This window comes from Cetorhinus maximus, chromosome 14 (genome assembly GCF_964194155.1).
Source record: "Cetorhinus maximus chromosome 14, sCetMax3.hap1.1, whole genome shotgun sequence".
In the NCBI taxonomy this organism is placed as follows: Eukaryota; Metazoa; Chordata; class Chondrichthyes; order Lamniformes; family Cetorhinidae; genus Cetorhinus; species Cetorhinus maximus.
In genome coordinates this window covers 48,780,045-48,800,250 of record NC_135892.1, presented here as the reverse complement: position 1 = coordinate 48,800,250, position 20,206 = coordinate 48,780,045, and the positions used below count along the sequence as shown (strand labels likewise).

General features: G+C 43.6%; 1 protein-coding gene across 1 annotated transcript in view; it reads right to left on the bottom strand.

Moving 5' to 3' along the window:
- pde10a (phosphodiesterase 10A) overlaps positions 1 to 20,206 on the bottom strand; it is a 484,537-nt gene that overhangs the window by 330,829 nt on the left and 133,502 nt on the right. The window contains exon 4 of the mRNA XM_078557603.1: positions 12,791 to 12,911. Within this exon, the coding sequence (XP_078413729.1) occupies positions 12,791 to 12,911 (121 nt within the window). The remainder of the gene's footprint in view (positions 1 to 12,790; positions 12,912 to 20,206) is intronic.

The following is a 20,206-nucleotide window of genomic DNA, read 5'->3' as shown; positions in this document are numbered from 1 at the left end:
AAAGTGATGAAAAATGACTACACATCACTCTCTTCAAATTTGGGAATGAATCCAGCATCCTTGAGAGCCTCAGAGAGTGGTTCTGGGATGGGGAGATGGGGAGTGCTATTGGGTACAGACAGGTTTTCCCTCGCAGCTTTCAGCTCTCTGGTCTCTCTCACCCTTTGAGCTGCTAGCTCCATTTCCAATTGTGGGAGCTGGAATTCATCCCTCTCCCTTTCTCTCTCTCTCTCTTTCTCTTTGGTGACATTCTAGCTGCATCCTGAGCTTTGTTAGGAAATAGAGATAGTTTAAGTAAGTTATATTTGTAATTGTGGGTGTTAATGATAAGGTATATCTTTAATGTTTAAGTTTGATTTGTATTTCTGTATTTGTGTGTTAAGAAAAGGTGAAGTTGAATTTTATTTTCACTTTAAAAGGTGCATACATTTCTAATAAGTTTTATGACTCTAAGAGAAGTTAAGCAAACACAAGTGTAGAAAAAACTGTGTGTTGCCTAGCAACAGGGGTCCAGAGAGGCAGCACCCCCCCACCCCACACACAAGCTGCCAGAGAGAGGGTGGAGCAAAGGGACAGATAGTAAGTCCCAAGCTAAAGATGAAAGTATCCAAATCCAGGGGAGTGGAACAGGAGAAAGTCCTAAGCAGACCTTTTAGTCAAAGGAAAGACAGGAACCTGGAAAAGTTCCTGTTAAGTGAAGTTAAGAGTGAGGAGCAGATAAAGACTCCAAGCTTCATGCGTAAAGAGACGGACGCTGCAGGAAGCAGGTTGGAAGCGTGAATGGCTTGTGAGAAGTCAGAAGATCCAAAGCGACATTTGATGGTCTGTAACTCTTTACTATGGGCATGTACTGTTGATGGCTGAGTCTGTGATAGAGATTATGTGGAAGAAAGCTTGAATGCATGTGGTGACCTGGGGAGAAGAATATTGGAAGGAGAGTCGAAACCGTGGATGTGGATCCTTGTGGAAGGTGTCTGAGAGAAAACGTCAGTTTGGGAGAAGATTCCAAAGCGAGTTCTTGGAGAGTGGAGATTGGGAACCCTCGTGTGAAAGACGGAGTTCAGTGACACCTGTTGGCTCAGGGTGTAACCAGCATCTGGGGGGAGTTTATGAGAGATCCATAGTGTCTGGTTGAGGTGGCATCTGTCACTTGGTTTCAGAATGTGGTATGCCTGACCACAGGTCGCTAAATAGTTTTATCAGGAAGACATAATAATTGTCATCATGTTATTTGAATTTATTGTAGAGTTTATAGTGGAGTCTGGATCTATGGGTCTATGTCTGTGTGCGTGACTTAATTGAATTGAAGGCAGCTGGTCTGAAGGCTTTGATGTGTTAGAAGATAAGCTAGGTTTGAAATGTTAAGTAGGTAGACACAGGTGTAAAGGGGGCATTTGCATTTTTAAATAAACCAGACTACCCTGAATTCAAAAGAGGGTGTGAAATGTTTCACCTAGCCAGACGTTCAGAAATAGTATGTTTAGTTTTCTCAAAGGTTACTGGTAAAATTGGCACTATGAGAGATTTTTATTATCAGAGAGGTAAAGTCCAAAGACATAGTGAAACAGTGGGAATTTGCATTCAAAGGGGAAATATGTATAAAGGAGCGAAGCTTGTGTGTAAGGGCAGGCATTCTAAGATCTAACAAGTGTGAAAAGCCTCCAGCATCTAAGCCTCAGGCTACTGTCTGCAAAGAACCAAAGTTAAGAAAACTCACTTTGAATTGAATTGTTCAGAGTATTATGTTTCTTTGCCTGGTCTTTTAAAATCTGTATGTCTTACTGTTGCCTTAACGAAAGTGTAACTGGGGCTTTAGATTAACTAGGGGATTTAGAAGTTATCATACTAGTAATTTGTAGATTTATGTATGTACTCAAAATCATTTCTTCCATTAATAAAGGTTTGATTTAGTTTTGTAAGAAATCTATAAGACTTGGTGGTCTTATTACTACTGTTTTCATCTCGAGATTTATACACATTGCAAAGCAGTTGTGGCAGTTGTTTCAAGTCTCCCTCTGGGATTTGAGCAGCTCAGCATTTACCATTGGCTGTGCCATAACAATTTACATGGACTGCGTACTTACTGTGAACATTGAAGTATAAGATATTTTTTTGTAACTTGTATTGTCCTTACAAATCTGTATATATCTGTAAATGTATAGTTGTGGATGAAGAAGTATTGTAATATAGTTCATATTTTCTTGTTAAATAAATGTTATATTCTTTTGTTAAAAGTGCATTAGCAGACTCCGGTGACTTTGTTCAGTAACTGCTCTAACAAGCTGGGTTTCGCCCTGGGATCAGGCTTATCAAGTGGTAACATCAGCTGGGATCATAACAGCTAGGGGAAGGGACTCAGAGTCAGGGTTGAGCATCGGATGCGTGAGCTCTAAATGCTCTACCAGCAACTGGATCAGTTCACTTCTTTTCACCTTGCTGGGTAATTTTAATTGTAACTCCCTAGCTATAGATTTCAGTTGCTCTATGCTTAGGGATGCTAATGTCTCACCATTTACCCACATCTATGCATCATAAGTTACCATTTTCTTAGTGTTAAGGAAAAGGAATTTTCTGTGCTAATTTCCTGTGTTTAAAAAAAAACTGTTCCAGCCACTGACTTTTTTCTCTTGGCTTCCAATTGATTCTTTTATATCAGATTCGGCTCGTGTCTTAAGATTTAGACTCTGGTCAAATTCGAATAGGTCTTCTTGGACCTGAGCTCTGGACCTGTTACAGACAGGAGGGAGTCAGTTCAAATAGCACTGATTTTCCTCTTATCAGCTGTCCATTAATAGAAGGTGTTTTGAATTAGTTTTTTTATGAAAATAAGCAGTGGCGTATTTTCCAACCCCTCAGTTTTTGTGTGATCCAATTTTACCAATAACCCACAGCAAACTCGAGTTAGGATTAACTCAGAAGGTTAGTTTATTGTACACATTCAAAACCTGTGACAAGGAGTGTTAGCAACATCCCACTCCACATTCACACAGTAAAAGGAGGAAGTTTACAGTACAAGAATCACCGAAAAAACTGAATATTGATTCACGAGTTCCAGAGTACCGAAGTCAGAATCCAATGAGAAATTCTTTCACATAGTGTTATGACCACAGCAGATGTTATTTGTTGAGAAAGCCAGATCCCAGATGGAAACTTGTCTTGCTGATCATAAACCCTTTTTTTGTATTTAGAAAATGAAGAGGAAAAGCTACTGACCCCAAAAGCATAGAATTCCAGTAACACCTTTAGGATTTTAAACATTAAAAGATTTATTAAAAAGAAAAATAACTTAAGCACATAAAATTAAAGTTACACAGTTAAATCAGTCTTACAGAACAACCCCCAAAAAATTCCCACAAAACATACAAATAAACTGCCTTCTTGGTGACAACTCCCTTATTGATTTTAAGATTAAAAATGCAGTACCCAAGGCAAATAATTGTTGCACTTTAACAAAGGTATACTACACAACTCCTCAAACACTTCTACTCACATGTGGAAATCCAAAAGAAAGGTTCATAAACAGGCTGCTTTCTGAAAACAAAGACTTTTCTGGCTTGAAACTGGATAGCTGCTTCTAAATTCACAACTTTTGCACCTCCTCAGCACACAGGTCTGGTCTCAGGACATTTCCCTCACATAGCCATCCACTCCATCACTCCTTTGATATCTTTTCCCCCTTTCATCTCAAATTCCATTGCCCTCAACTCCTCCTTGAACTCAACTTCTTCGAATATAAAAATGTGTTATATTCTCCTACTGCCTCTACATTCGGGTCAATAAAATTCAATATACCTTCCCCTTTGACATTGGTATTCTTGCGATTGTCCTGATGAGTACCAGACAAAAAGCTTCAACAAAATGTCTTTTTTCAGCAATACGCAAGTTCTGTACTACAAAACGACTAATTGTATACCTTCCCCTGTTTACCTATGAAACCTTTGTAAGTTGTAAAAGCTCCTTGACACTTCTAACCTTCCCTTTGAAATTCAACAGCTGAAAAGCCAAGTCTCCACTTATCTCACAATGCAAATTTTAAATCCAACCTATTTCCTTGTAAATCCAATCTCACTATAACCTCTCATTACAAATGCATGGATTGAACCGTAGGCATTCGACTTTGACTGGCTGGAGACTGGCATTGTAAGATTTGCTTTTCAGGTGATGTTGATGTTGCAAGATGAAGTGGGCATGCAGACATTGTGTCAGTTCTGTAGGTGATGGTACAAAATCTTCCAGCAGAGTCAGGTTAGATGTGCCAGTTGTCCTGCCTGAACAAAGCTGGCTTCTTTGTGGCTTGCCAGGTAGATAATAAAACTGAAAACCGCCTATGCAGCCCAGAAATGTGATATTAAATTGTCCATAAGGCCAGAGTCTTGGGTCATATGATCTTTCTTCTCCACAATGACTGCGACAAGGGATGTTTATCCAGTACCTGTAATTTGGCTTTGTTTTCAGGACTGATAATGTCTCAGCCATTATGGGTTGAAAATGTACCATTTTTGTTGAGGGTCTGGTGTTTGGGAAGCCGTTGTCTTGGCAGACCTGCTGACTCCTCTAGCAAGACTGGCTTATCAAATGCAAATGGACTTCCTGTAACTCCCTTTGAAATTGGTCTGAACAGTCCCGGGTTGTTTGTTAATAGCTCCTTAGGCATAACAAGGTGTGACATTCTTGTAATTGAGGAGAGAATTCTTTTGTTCTGGAGATTGCTGGGGATAACTCCCAGACAGAAGGTCAAGCATCTTAATTGTCTTTGTTCAGCAGAAAAGTCCAGTTTATAAATAAGAAATATCAATAAGGATAATGTTTTTAAATATATACCGTGTTGGGTTTCTTATCCATATCAGAGGAACCCAACAACAATCCCTCCATTGCAGGAATTAGTTTGGTGAACCTTAGTTGTATTCCCTCTGTGGCAAGTATACCTTTCCTTAGGTAAGGAGACCAAAACTGTACACAATACTCCAGGTGTGGTCTCACCTCTGTACAATTGCAGTAAGAAATCTTCACTCCTATACTAAAGGCCAAAATACCATTTGCTTTATTAGTTGCTTGCTGTACCTGCATGTTAGCTTTCATTTACTCTAGAACAAGGACATCCAAGTCCCTTTGAAGTTCAACAATTCCCAGCCTCTCCTCATTATGACACAGAAGGAGGCCATTCAACCCCTCAAGTCTATGCCAGCTCTCTGCGCAGCAATCCAGTCAATTCTACTTCCTCTCTGATCCCTAGCACCTGTAAGTTTATTTCCTTCAAGTGCCCATCCAATTTCCTTTTGAAATCATTGATTGTTTCCGCACACCATCTCCATGGGCAGTGAGTTACAGGTCATTGTCATCCAGCGAATAAAAAACATTCTTCTTAATTTTCCCCATACATCTCTTGCCCAAGACATTGGCCTGAATTTTACCCTTGGCGGGCGGGCGTGATTGGCGGGCCTGTGACCAGTTGGGAAATGGCCCGCTGCCAGCGATCAGCCCCCGGCAGCAATTTCACGCAGGCTGGCCAATTAAGGCTTGCCCAGCGTGAAACGTGACCTGCCAATGGTCAGAAAGGGGTGGGCGGTGCTGGGGGCCTGTCGGTCGCCGGGTCCAATGGTGGCCATGTGGCCGATTTAAAAAGGGCACAAGCACCTCCTTGAAGGTTGCCAGAGAAGAACATATCTTCTGCGTTGTGAACACTGAAGTTATGGCATCAAGTGTAGCTGGAGACGCCAGGCAGGAGGGCAGGTTAGGTGGGCACCTGGCCCCCCCAGTTTTCAGATGAGTGCCTCAAGGTCCTCCTGGAGGAGGTGGCTGCCAGGAGGGATACCCTTGTCCCCAGAGATGGAAGGAGGAGGGTCACAGAAGGCTGTCTGATACCTGGAAGGATCGACACAGTCAAATTCCTCCGGGGGCCTTCGAGACACCAATGAGTCCTGAAATGAAGCCTAGAAATGCTAAGAATGAAGCTCAGAACGGAGATGAAGTTGTCAAGTTCAAATAAGCAACCAGCAGCAAACTATCTCCTAAACTCCTCGCTACTCACACAGGCAATGCTGCTGGCCCTTTTTATCCCACACTTGGATGAGGTTTTGCAAAACATGGGCTGCCCGCCTGCCCGTTTTGCCCATGAAACGAGTACGAAATCGCACGGGCAATGTAAAATCGGGTTCAATTGGGTTTTTAATGGCCTTAAGTGGCCTCTTAATTGATGGTGGACACACCCGTTGACCTGAATATTGCGCGTGTGCAGGATGACATCAGGATGCTAGCCCAATATTTTCTTATTTTACGCCCGATCAGGTCGGGCGCGTACCTGTCCGCGAGGCGCAAAATTCTTCCCATTAATCTGTTATTCCTAGTTCTTGTACCATCGGCTAATGGGAACAGTTTTTCCTTGTGTACCTCATCTAAGCCTATCATAATATTCTAAACTTCTAGCAAATCTCCCTCAATCTCCATTGCTCCATGGAGAACATAAGAAATAGGAGCAGGGGTAGGCCATTCAGCCCTTTGAGCCTGCTCTGCCTTTCAATTAAATCATGAGAGACCTTTTACTTCAACACCATTTTCCTGCACTATCCCCGTATCCCTTTATGTGTTTAATATGTAGAAATCTATCAATCTCAGTCTTGAAAATAATGACTAAGCCTCCATAGCTCTCTGGGCAGGGAATTGCTTCTAATGCAATTATATCCTTTCTTAAATAAGGAAATAGAAACTGTACACAGTGCTCCAGATGTGATCTCACCAACACCCTGTACAACTGTAGCAAAGCATCCCTACTTTTATATTCCATTCCCTTGTAATAAATGATAACATTCCATTTGCCTTCCTAATCACTTGCTGGACCTGCATATTAACTTATTGTGATGCATGTACCACAACAGAAATTGAGAACAACGCCAGCTTTTCCAACCTAACCTTTTAACTAAAATCCCCAGCCCTGGAACTATTCTGGTAAATCTCCTCTGCACCCTCTCAAGGACCTGCACATCCTTCCCAAAGTGTGGTGACAGAACTGGACTAATTAGGGCCTAACCAGAGCTTTATAAAGGTTCAGCATAACTTCCCCACTTCTGTACTCAATATCTCTATTTATTAAACTCAAAATCCCATATGCTTTGCTAACCAGTCTCTCAACTCAGCATTCTCTGTTTTTATTATGTGGAATGTGTTATGGAATAGAGGGGGATTAATTTAAACAGCCTTGATTTCTCCCCTCACTTCCCATCCTTAAACAGAAAGGCGTTTTTGATTATTGATTTCTCCCCTTTATAAGTGGTGGCATGGTTTCTCCAACCCTTCAGTTTCAAGTGATCCAACCCTCCATTAATAACCCTACAGCAAACTTGAGATAAGGTAAAATAAGAGGGTTAGTTTATTTTTACACACAAGCAAAATGAGGGAAGGGGTTTCACAATGTCCATCCATTAGCACTCATACTATAAAAGAGGGATAAAGGAAAGGAAAGGGTACTGGGCAAGACTACTATAAAAATAAGAGTTAGGGTTTCACTTGAGTCTAGAGTCCAGAATCAAAAGTTCAATGGGGTATTCCTCTGGAGGTTAGCAGGTGGAAACTGTTGCAGGGTACTCCATCTTCCCAGATGCGATGACTTCCCCAATGGAAGAAGGCACGTAGAGATGAATTAGTCTTATAGGCACAGATATAGGAGTTTCGATGTTCCAATAGTTCACAGTGTAGATTAGGGCCAGGCACTTTACCTGGACAGAGCTTTTTCTGCTGCTACCTGTTAGATGATAAAATGGTAGGCTGCCTGGGTTCAGTTCCACACGGCAATATTACAGGTTCTAGCGGCTTGGGGGAGGTCATGTGACATATCTCCCACTTCTTCTCCTAGGTGTTGGACAAAGAATGTATTTTCCCAGGTCTGGAATCTTGAGGTGTTTAATAGAGGAGTCAGGGTTTCTTTCGTCCTTGTACGCATGCTGTCTCCGTTGACCAGCTCTGCCTTAGAAATGTAAAAGGGGTTGGTGCATTTCTTTGGAATTTGATTTTCTGCAGTCATAGGGGGATTAGCGCCTCTTTAGAGGTAACAAGGTCCCTGTTGGTTTCTGCAGGTTAGAAATTTCTCTGGTACGAGTCAAGGCTTGTCAGGGAAAAGCCTTAGTCCATTTAAATAATAATAATAATTTTATAGAGTAGCCAAGTTGATATAGATATATATATATATATATTATATATTCCTTCCTGTCTTCTGGATGGGACATGCCTCCCCCATTGGAGAAAAATGAAATGAATTCCATTTCATTTCATTTTTTTCAATGTGGTCTGAGGGAAGGAAGATTAGGAAGTGCAGAAGTTTACAGGCATTCTCTCATTCATGCTGGCACATAGGCACATAGTTTTCAGGGGAAATGGCAGTTCCCTGCTCCATGGGCAAGTCTATTCAGTGTTCTGCCTTCCCTCTTTTAGGGGTCAAGCATTCCAACTTCCTGATTAAGAATCCTCAAAAGCGGTCTGGGGGTTTTACAGGGTGGTTAGCACTCAGAGGGGACGAGTGATGGTCAAGCTGCTCTGGGCGATCTGCAGGGGTCTGCTGGACATCTCACTCTGTGGGTGCCACTCATAGGGTTGAGCTGCCCTTGGCCAGCCTAGCTCCTGCCTGTCCACTTTGGCAATCTGTGGGCTCTGATGTTCGGTCCCAGAGACTGGGGTTCAACTGAATGTCAGGAGAGTGAGGTCTTTTAAAGGAAACTTGGCCTCTTTAGGAGATTCTGGTTCAGGCACTAGCACATCGGAGAGTTCCAGCTTCTGGTGCTAGGTGCTTTTGGTTGGCACAGGAACAAGGGGGCAGTTGGCTCCTGAACTTGGGCTAGACTTTCTGGGTCGGGATGACAGGGAAATGGCCTTCTGGCAGGTGCCAGATATGGCTACAGGGCTGTAGTCTTGTGGGGGGGTTATAGATCATTTTAAGGAAGTGGTTAACTCTGTCTAGTCCTCTTGCAATTCCGCATGATGCTGGGTGAGCATGGGGTCCAATTTGGTTGGGGTCCCTCTGCTGGTCAGTTGTGTGATAGGTTGTTTCTTTTGAGACATGACTGTGCTCTGGGGGGGCGGTCAGATCTTGCTGTAGCTTTAGGTGGCTTACCAACCACATGAGGTATCACCCGCACTCTTTCTGGGCCAATTTGGGAACTTTTCTGCTCCACATTTAAATTCCCCCTAAAGTGGTCAGCGAAATCAATCACTGGCTTCCTGGCCGGGGCTTTTGGCCTGGAACACCACTGCCCTTGAGTGTAGGTACAGCACCAGGTACCCTCCCTGGTGGCTTTTCAACTGAGGGAGGCATCTCCTTCCCTACCTGCTTTTTGGTTTGGGAGCTCCCTTTGTCCCTATTTAATGCCGGAAAGAAACTTTCCGCCGGCGCACCTCAGGCAAGTTCTTAACCTTTTCCTTTCTGGGCTTAATGACCTGTCTTCTTTCTTGCTCTTCAGCTACGTGGGGCATCTCCCTCACTATTTCTTTCACTGCTTTAGGACTTCTCTTTAGGACTTCTATATAATTTGTGGACATTTGGGCAATCTATTTCAGATTCTAGGTGCCTTCTCTGGACCCTCTTTAATTTTGCTGGCCTGGCTTCGGCCTTGCTACCTTTGACCAGCTCTCGCTTGAGGTCTATGGGGGCTATCTGACCGTTTTGGTCCTCTGGGACTTCTCCAGATTTCTGCCCTTCTGAAGATTTCTGCTGCTTGGTCTTGGCCTTTTTTCTTTCGCTGGCTAGCACCTAGCTGCCAGCCAAATTGTTCCCAAGGAGGAAATCGATTCCTGCTACTGGTAGCTTGCAGACAATTTCTACTGTAACAGGGCCTGAAACAAGGTCACAATCTAAGTGGACCTTTTGAAGGGGTGCAAACACAGATCCTCCTCCCACTCCACTGATCAGTGCTTTGGCCTTCAGGGAGGACTTGACAGGTAGGTTTAAGTTTCCCTCCAACATTAAGGACTGGAGCAGGACCACAGACTTGCTCACATTTTGGGCTGGGTAAGGGGACACCGTTCCTGAACGGACAAAACTCTGGAAGTTCTCTGGGAGTTTGTCCAGCTCAGACACACATGGTGCCATGCCCTCCAATGGGTAAGTTTCTGTAGCGACAGGCTCTGCTGCGCTACCCATTGCGGCGTCCTTCAGGGGACTACTCATGTGAAGCCCGACTAGGCCAGCTGGCTTGCCCCCACAATCTCCAGCATTTGGGTCTGGAATGGCCCATTTTGTTGCAATGAGAACACACCGGCCTCCGGGAATTCTTTCGGGCTGTAGGGGGGGCTTCTTGCACCCTTTTTGTGGCTACCTTTCTGGGTGGGGGCCCTGTCCTATCTAGATTGACCTGTTTCTCTTTGCAATGCTCATAGGTGTAGTTTGGAAAGGTCTGCCTGAATGTCCAGGCCTATGGGTGAGGTCATAGCTGTCTGCTATGACTGCTGCACCGTTGGCTGTGAGGATTCTCTGCTCCTCCAAGTGTATTCGCAGGTTGAAGGGTAGGCAATTCTTGAATTCCTCCAACAGTGCTAGCTCACGCAACCCTCATAGGAATTTTTAGGGACCTTTCCATCGGTTGAATGCGATTTGTTTCAGCCGTTCAAATTCGATGTAGGTTTGGGTTGGCTTCTTACTAGTGTTCCGGAATTGCTGGTGGTATGCCTCTGGGACTAACTCATAGGCACTTAGGATGGCAGCCTTGGTCTGATCATAATTTAGGGACACCTCAGAAGGCAGCACGGAGTAGACCTTTTGGGCTCTCCCTGACAGCTGCCTTTGAGTTAAAAATGTCCAGATCGTCGAGGGCCATTTTAGCTGCCCTACTATTTTCTCGAAGTTGGTAAAAAATGACTCCACATCACTCTCTTCAAATTTGGGAAGGAGTCTTATGTACCTGAAGGCCTCAGAGAGTGGTTCCAGGTTAGGGAGATAGAGGATGCTGCTGGGTAGAGAGAGATCTTCCCTTGCAGCAGCTAGCTGTCTGTCCTCTTTCTCCCTTTGAGCTGCTAGCTCCATTTCCAACTTTTGGAGCAGTAATTCATTTTCCTTTTTTTGTTCCCTTGTTCTCACTCTTCCCTCTCTTTCTGTCTTTCCCTCTCCTTAAATTCTAGCTTCAATTTAAGCTTTTCCAGCTCAGAATTGGATAGGGGAGAGGTTTAGGAGTCATGATTGAGCTCTTCATCTGACTGCTCTCCTGGTCAGATCCAGACGCTCCACCAACGCCAGCATTAGCTCCTTTTTTTTGGTATTGCTGGCGAATTTGAACTGTACCTCCCTAGCTACAGCTTTCAATTGATCTGTGCTAAGGGTCTCCAAACTTTCCTCGCTTAAATTCTCTTGCTGAACAAACATTTGGGTGTCAAATGTTGCTTTTTTTTAGTGTTAGGACAAGGAATTTGCTATGGGTAAGTTACTTGTCTTAAAATTAGTTCTTAGCTACCAAAATTTCCCTCTTTTTGCTTTCAATTGACTCTTTTATCTCTCATTTGGCTTATCTCTTAACTTGGACTCTGGTCAAATTCAAATTGGATCTAAACCTGGAGGTGAGAGGGATTAATTTAAACAGCTCTGAGTTCTCCCCTCACTGCCCATCTGTAAACAGAAAGGTGTTTTTTGATTTCTGATTTCCTCCCTTTATAAGTGATGGCGTGTTCTCCCCAACCCTTCAGTTTGGAGCAATCCAACCCTCTATTAATAACCCCATAGCAAACTCGAGATAAGGTTGGTTTATTTTTACACACACACAAAATGCAGGAAGGGGTTTTGCAGTGTTTGCACACATACAATAAAAGAGGGATAGGGAAAGAAAGGGGTACAGGGCAAAAACCACTATAAAATTAAGAGTTATGGTTTCACGTGAGTCTAGAGTCCAGAATCAGAAGTCCAATGGGGTATTCCTCCAGAGGTTAACAGGCTGAAACTGTTGCAGGGTGATCTGTCTTCCCAGAAACTATGACTTTCCCAATGGAAGAAGGCACGTAGAGGTGAATGAGTCTTATAGGCACAGATACAGGAGTCCCAATGTTCCAGTTGTTCACAATGTAGATTAGGGCCAGGCACTTTACCTGGACAGAGCTCTTTCTGCTGCTACCTGTTAGATGGTAAAATGGTAGACTGCCTGGGTTCAGTTCCACACGGCAATATTACAGGTTCTAGCGACATGGGGGAGGTCATGTCATAAATCTCCCACTCCACTTGGGTGTTGGGCAAAGGATGTATTTTCCCAGGCCTGAAATCCTGAAGTGTTTAATGGGGGAGTCAGGGTCCCTTTCGTCCTTCTAGACATGCTGTCTCCATTAGCCAGCTCTGCCTTAGAAGTGTAAACGGGGTTGGTGCATTTCTTTGGAATTTGATTTTCTGCAGTCACAGGGGCATTAGTGCCTCTTTAAAGGTAACGAGGTCCCTGACAGTTTCTGAAGGTTAGAAATTCCTCTGATATGAGTCATGGCTAGTCAGAGAAAAGCCTTTGTCCACTTTAAAAAAAATAACTTTATAGAGTAGCTAGGTTGACATGATTATGCTATTTCATAGATCCAGGTATCACAACTTTAATTTTCCAATTGCTATTGGAACTAATGGAACTGGGGTTCCTTTGGGTACCTTGTAATGGCACTTCCAAACAGCATTGATGGGGGCCTAGGCATTGATCTCTAACACATCATCTTGGCTGGAGAAAGTACATGACAAGTAGTGGACAAGAAAAAAGGGAAATGAAAACAAAATATACAGTCTTAGTTTCACAAAAGAATAATCAAGCAATTAGATATTTTCTATATGCAGGATTTTACAAATGTAACACCCTACCTGTTCTTATGATGTTACACAATTCAAACAAGAGTAGTCTGTTGTCACTGCCAGGGTCCAGCCGCTGTTCTACATGGGAGTTTAATTCATAGACCACTGCTTGCATGTTAGAGTTCAGGTACTAAGTAAATTAGAGGAATAGCGTATTATCCATAAAAATCAATATACTTTCAGCATTTGTAACAATTAAAAGTAACTGAACTATTGCAAAGGAATCATTAGTTGTACTGAAACTTGAACAAACAATTAAGCCCTGTAGCATAGCAATTACTGCTATGGCCAAAAAACACATACTTATGTATATCAATCAGTCCCCAAGTGTGTTGGGCTTCCTTTGGACTAAACCATTTATAGCCATTTTATGGAAAAAGTTATAAATTTGTTACAGGCACAAGGTTTATAAGATTGTTGTGTTTCAGCACAATCCTTTAATTTAAGGTAAGATGGAGGAATGAAAAGGGTCATGTGACCTGCTCTAATTCTGCTGACAAACAGCCTGGGTGGCTTGGTTGTTAAAGGTTGAAGACGGGCTCAGGTTGTCTTACTGGGAAGAAGGTGCGAGACATCCACACCTGCAAATAATGGCCAGAATACCTGTGCTGATGGTGGATCGACTGCTAGTCTCCAAATCCATGGGAGGCATTAGGAATGTCAGATTTTATAAATGGTTATACTTTAAAATGTTTATTTAATTCCTAGATAGAATGAAGTTGGGGGTCTAGAGGATAACTAATTACCATTTCTATGTGGATACAAGGCCCATGTGATTCATGTTACCATGGAGGTAACATGAGAGGGGATGAGTCCATAGGAAGCCACTGTAGGATTAGGTTGTAGGATTTTCCTAAATATTACTGAACCTCACACACAATGTCAGTCTGTAAAAATCGGAGAGAGAGAGACAGAGAGAAAGAGCAGAGAGATAGAGGCAACAAGTCTCTATTATTCACCAGGCAGGATATGGGTTAGAGTTCACACTAGGATTGAAGAGACTAAGTACTTCCTTTTTATTTATTCATGGATGTGGGCATCACTAGCCAGACCAGCATTTATTGCTCGTCCCTAATTGTCTTGAGAAGGTGGTGGTGAGCTGCTTTCTTGAACACCCACAGGTATACCCACAGTGCTTTTAGGAAGGGAGTTCAAAGATTTTGACCCAGCGACGGTGCAGGAACGGCGATATATTTCCAAGTCAGGATGGTGTGTGGCTTGGAGAGGAACTTCCAGATGGTGGCGTTCCCATGTGTCTGCTGTCCTTGTCCTTCTAGATGGTAGAGGTCGCGAGTTTGGAAGGTGCTGTCTCAGGAGCCTTGGTGAGTTCCTGCAGTACATCTCGTAGATGGTACATACTGCTGCCACTGTTCGTTGGTGGTGGAGGGAGTGAATGTTTGTGGAAGGGGTGCCAAATCAAGCAGGCCCCTTTGTCCTGGATGGTGTCAAGCTTCTTGAGTGTTGCTGAAGCTGCACTCATCCAGGTAAGTGAAGAGTATTCCATCACACTCCTGACTTGTGCCTTGTAAATTGCAGACAGGCTTTGGGGAGTCAGGAGGTGAGTTACTTGCTGCAGGATTCCTAGCCTCTGACCTGCTCTTGTAGCCACAGTGTTTATATGGATAATGCAGTTCAGTTTCTGGTCAACAGTCACCCCCAGGATGTTGACAGTGAGGGATTCAGCGATGGTAATGCCATTGAACGTCAAGGGGCGACAGTTAGATTCTCTCTTGTTGGAGATGGTCATTGACTGGAGCTTGTGTAGCACAAATGTTACTTGCCACTTGTCAGCATAAACCTGGACATCATCCAGGTCTTGCTGCATTTGAACATGGACTGCTTTAGTATCTGAGGAGTTGCAAGTAGTGCTGAACATTGTGCAATCATCAGCGAACATCTCCACTTCTGAAGTTATGATGGAAGGAAGGTCATTGACGAAGCAGCTGAAGATGGTTGGGCTGAGGACACTACCCTGAGGAACTCCTGCAGTGATATCCTGCAACTGAGATGATTGACCTCCAACAAGCACAACCATCTTCCTTTGTGCTAGGGATGACTCCAACCATTGGAGATTTTCCCCCCAATTTCCATTGGCTCCAGTTTTGCTATGGCTCCTTGATGCCACACTCAGTTAAATGCTGCCTTGATGTCAGGGCAGTCACTCTCACCTCACCTCTGGATTTCAACTCTTTTGTACATGTTTGAACCAAGGCTGTAATGAAGTGAGGAGCTAAGTGACCCTGGCGGAACCCAAATTGACCGTCTGAAAGCAGGTGCCACTTGATAGCACTGTTGATGACCCCTTCTATCACTTTACTGATGATCAAGGGTAGACTGATCAGGCGGTAATTGGCCAGGTTGTAAATGTCCTGCTTTTTGTGTACAGGACATATCTGGGCAATGTTCCCACTTCTGGGCAGATGTCAGTGTTGCAGTTGTTCTGGAACAGCTTGGCTAGGGGCCTGACTAGTTCTGGATCACAAGTCTTCAGTACTATCGCTGGAATATTGTCAGAGGCTCACAGCTTTTGTAATATCCAGTGCCTTCAGCCGTTTCTTGACATCGAATTGGCTGAAGACACCTGATGAAGACATCAGGCATCTGTGATGCTGGGGACCTCTCGAGGAGACTGAGATGGATCGTCCACTTGGCACTTCTGAAGATTGTTGCAAATGCTTCAGCCTTATCTTTTGCATTGATGTGCTGGACTCCCCCATCACTGAGGGTCGGATATTTGTGGAGCCTCCTCCCCTAGTGAGTTGTTTAATTGTCCACCACCATTCACAACTGGGTGTGGCAGGACTGCAGAGTTTAGATCTGATCTGTTAGTTGTGGTATCGCTTCACTCTGTTTATCGCTTGCTGCTTAGGTTGTTTGGCAGGCAAGTAGTCCTCTGTTGTAGCTTCACCGGGTTGACACCTCATTTTTAGGTGTGCCTGGCGCTGCTTTTGGCATGCACTCTTCATTGAACCAGGGTTGATCCCCCAGCTTGATGGTAATGGTTGAGTGAGGGATATGCCAGGCTATGAGGTTACAGATTGTGGTTGTATACAATTCTGCTGCTGTTGATGGCCCACAGCGCTGCAATGGTTGCCCAGTCTTGGGTTGCTAGATCTGTTCAAAATCTATCCCATTTGGCACAGTGGTAGTGCCACACAACACAATGGAGATTACCCTCAATGTGAAGTCAGGGTTGTGTGGTGGTCACTCCTACCGATATTGTCATGGTCAGGTGCATCTGCGACAGGCAGGTTGATGAGGATGAGGTCAAGTATGTTTTTCCCTCTCGTTGGTCCCCTCACCACCTGCCACAGACCCAGTATTACAGCTATGTCATTTAGTACTCGGCCAGTTTTGTCTATAGTGATGCTACCGAGCCACTCTTGGTGATGGACATTGAAGCCCTCCATCTAGAGTACATTCTGCGCCCTTGCCACCCTCACTGCTTCCTCTAAGTGGTGTTCAACAGTGAGGAGTACTGATTCTTCAGCTGAGGTGGGAGGGGTGCTGGGGGGTTGGGAGGGGGGGGGGCTGGGAGTGGTGGTGGTGGGTGCGGGGGTGTGGTACGTGATAATCAGCAGGAGGTTTCCTTGCCAACATTTGACCTGATGCCATGAGACTTCATGGATTCCAGAGTCGATGATGAGGACTCCCAGGGCAACTCCTTCCTGACTGTGTACCAGCCACCTCTGCTGGGTCTGTACTGCCAATGGGTCAGTTTATACCCAATGATGGTGATGGTGGTGCCTGGGACATTATCTGTAAGGCATAATTTTGTGAGTAAGACTATGTCAGGTTGTTGCTTGACTAGTCTGTGAGATAGCTCTCCCAATTTTGGCACAAGCCGCCAGATGTTACTAAGGAGGACTTCGCAGGGTCAACAGGGTTGAGTTTGGAATTGTCATTTCCACTGCCTTGGCTGATGTCGGTGGTCCATCTGGATTCATTCTTATAGGCTTTCTAGTGGTTTGATACATCTGAGTGGCTTGCTAGGCCATTTCAGAGGGCAGTTAGGAGTGAACCACATTGCTGTGGGTCTGGAGTCACATGACGGCTAGACCAGGTAAGGACAACAGATTTCCTTCCCTTAAGGGCATTAATGAACCAGATGGGTTTTTACAACAATGGTTTCATGGTCATCATTAGACTTTTAATTCCAGATTTTTACTCGTAGGCTCATAGACGTTTACAGCACAGAAGGAAGCCATTCGGCCCAATGTGTCCACACCAGTTAACAAAGATCTGACTACACTAATCCCATTTTCCAGCGCTTGGCCCATAGCCCTGGAGGCTATGGCAATGCAAGTGGACATCTAAATACTTCTTAGATGTTACAAAAGTTTTATTGATTGAATTCAAATGCCAGCATCTGCCATGGTGGGATTCAAACCCGGATACTTAGGGCATTACCCTGGGTCTCTGGATTACTAGCCCAGTGACAATACCACTATGCCTCCTCCTTGCTTTAAAGTTTGTGCCAACTTAAATTAAGCTAGACGATTTGCTGGAGGGAGGGATCTCCAAATCATTCTTCACTTTGAAAGTCAGTTCGGGGTGTAGAAGTTATCCAGCTAGAAAAGGAAAAAGGAACCAACAATAATTTTGGACCGGTTCCTGGAGAATGAAGTGTCCACTTAAGGAACAAAATCTGTTGGGGTGGTGGGTGGTGCGGTTGGTCATTGTAGAGGTTAAATGGGAGATCTTTTCCATAATTTAGAGTATAAATTGCCCACTGAAATAATGTTTAGTCACTGTCCCTTCTACTTTTCTTGTTACAGTAAAAGTCTTAAAATTTGAAATCTTATTGTGTGCTCCTTTCAGTCACTCAATGGAAGTTTGAAATTTTTTTCTAAAGGTATCGTTCTCTTAAGGGGATTGCAACAACTTAAAAAATGCGGAATCTAGTAACACGTTGTGCAAATACAATCAAAAAGTCAAGTGATTTTCAATATTTACACAAATTCTAAAGATCAGAATATAAGTGATTTATGCAGACAAAATTCAGGCAGATAATTTTTAAAACAGTTTTAATTAAATAACTAAGAAATGCTGATGGGCATCAGATATGGGGTGTAGATATTAAATATTCTGCATCCCTGCACTTCATGAGTGCTAAAGTTGGTAGACAATATGCCTTGGGATTAAAACATTTATAATTGCTGGAATGCCAATTGTGTTAACAGTAAAGAATAAAGCATCTTTGAACCATAATCAACAGAAAATCATTTTGAAATTTAGATTTGCTTAGAAAATGCTTTTCATAATTCTTTTGTTTTCAAATTCAATTCTCTTACAATACTCAGCTGTGTGTAGCTGATAGGTAATGACTATGAGTGCATTAGGTGTAGCATCACTGATATCGGTCAACTCAACTGAGCAACTTCTTAAAAAGTATGGACTGCAAAGCTTGAGCAGTTTTAGTTAGCAGAATCCTGAGATTGAATTACTGTCTTACGTTCATTGATAGATCTATAATCCAAAAATTTCCTTTTGAAAAAATAATTATGCAGGGGATATGTTGCATGGGATGGGCGCATCATGATTTAAGTAGCTGGTGAAGTAAAAGGAAACAAGCCTGAAAGCATTTGGCATAATTTGTAATTGCAGATCACAGTAATTGGAAATAACAAAAATATTAAAAGGCTATTGTTATGTTGTATTTTCCCTTTCTGAGACCTAGGTAAAGGGGTAAGATAACAGTGCAGGAGAGATTAGGAGGGAACAAATTTGATGTCAATTTTGAATTTTAAAAGTTCCACTTTGTACATTATTTGATATGGCATGCATTATAGATTGCGTTTCATGTAGTCGTCTCAAATGTATATTTTACATGCAGAATGCTGTACTGAATTCATTTTGCATTTTTAAAGAAGTTAAAAATGGTTATCAGTCATGTGATATAGCTTTTTTTACACCAACTGATTTAAGTTCAGATTGTTGTCCCCGGGTCAGGTTCGCTGAGTCGGGAGATTTCCTGCTTTGGTGAACCCAACCTTTAAAAATGTTCACCCACAGGTCAGATTTTCGATCAGGGGTGGGGCGGGCTGAAATAGAAGTTGGGCGGGTGACCCCAGAACGAATGTTCAGGCTACCAGGTGTGGAGGCAGGCTGGGCACAAGGCCTGCCTCTGTGCCCAAGCGCCGTGTTTAAATAAATAAAAGATGATAATAAAACTAATAACATTCCTCCAGCTGTCACCCCTCACCCTCTCAAGCCCCACACACTCTATGTGCCCCATCCATTCCAACCTATGCCAACACATCCCCCCAACCAACCCCCATGGTCCCATACCCCCATGCCAACTTAGTGCCTCTGTACCCACCCAATGTCCCTATTCTGCCTATGTCAACCTAGTGCCACTCCACCCACTACAATGGCCCCCATACTGTCTATGCCAATTTACTGCGCTTTTAGCCACCCCATGACACCCATAGTATCCCCTATGCCAACTCATGCCCCACACCCACCACCCTTTGCCCATACCCCCTCCATGCCAACTCACCTAGTCACCTGGGACAGTTCCTTGACAGCTTTGACACTTCCTGGATAGCTCTGACAGCTCCTTAACAGTTCCCTGGCAGCTGGACTGCTTCATGACAGCTGGAAATTTCCTCGAGAGTTTTTTGACAACTGGACAATTCCTTGCCAGCTAGAAAGTTCCTTAATAGTTCCCTAACAGCTGGGCAGTTCCTTGACAGCTGGGCAGCTCTTTGAGAGTTCCAATGATTTTGTGCATAAAATGTGCATAATCATATTCATTTTTAACAATCCCAAAGGGTGCCTTACTTTCCTAAAGGTGTCCCAGGACCCTATCCAAAGGGGTACCTTACCTCTCCAAAGGAATACCCTGACTATCCAAACTCACCCATCAAGTTCAGGCCTCCTCTTACCTGTTCTATTTTGTACATTCTGGATTCCACACCCCTGTTCTTCCAAAATCCCATTTTTGTGGAGGTAGCTGGTGATTTAAATGGCCGGCTGCCTCTGTGAATTGCGCATGTGCATGTGCAAACCCCAGTCCAACTCCAATCCCACTCCTGTGAAGATGGGAAATGCCGGATTTGGGGGCAGGACTTACAAATTTTGGCCTTTTCCGGGCCTTTTGCCACATAGAGAGTCTCTCCGTTGTGGTGAAAATACAGGCCTAATTTTCATGTGGCAGATGCTTATTTTTGTACATGAGAATACTTCAGTCCTTAAAGAATGTTTTTGATGCTTTTGGTCCAACACCTGGGAAGTCGTAGATCAAGCAGTTTAACGTAACATTGAATAAGAATATGTCATACATTTCTAATCAATTTTCAAAGTTGGATTAAGGAAAAATGCACAGCCAGTTTGAAAAGAAATATTGCAACCAGTGGATCCCTATCAGTTGACATTACATAGGAATAGAAACTTCCCTCGTGTCTTGCAGTTACTCTGGAT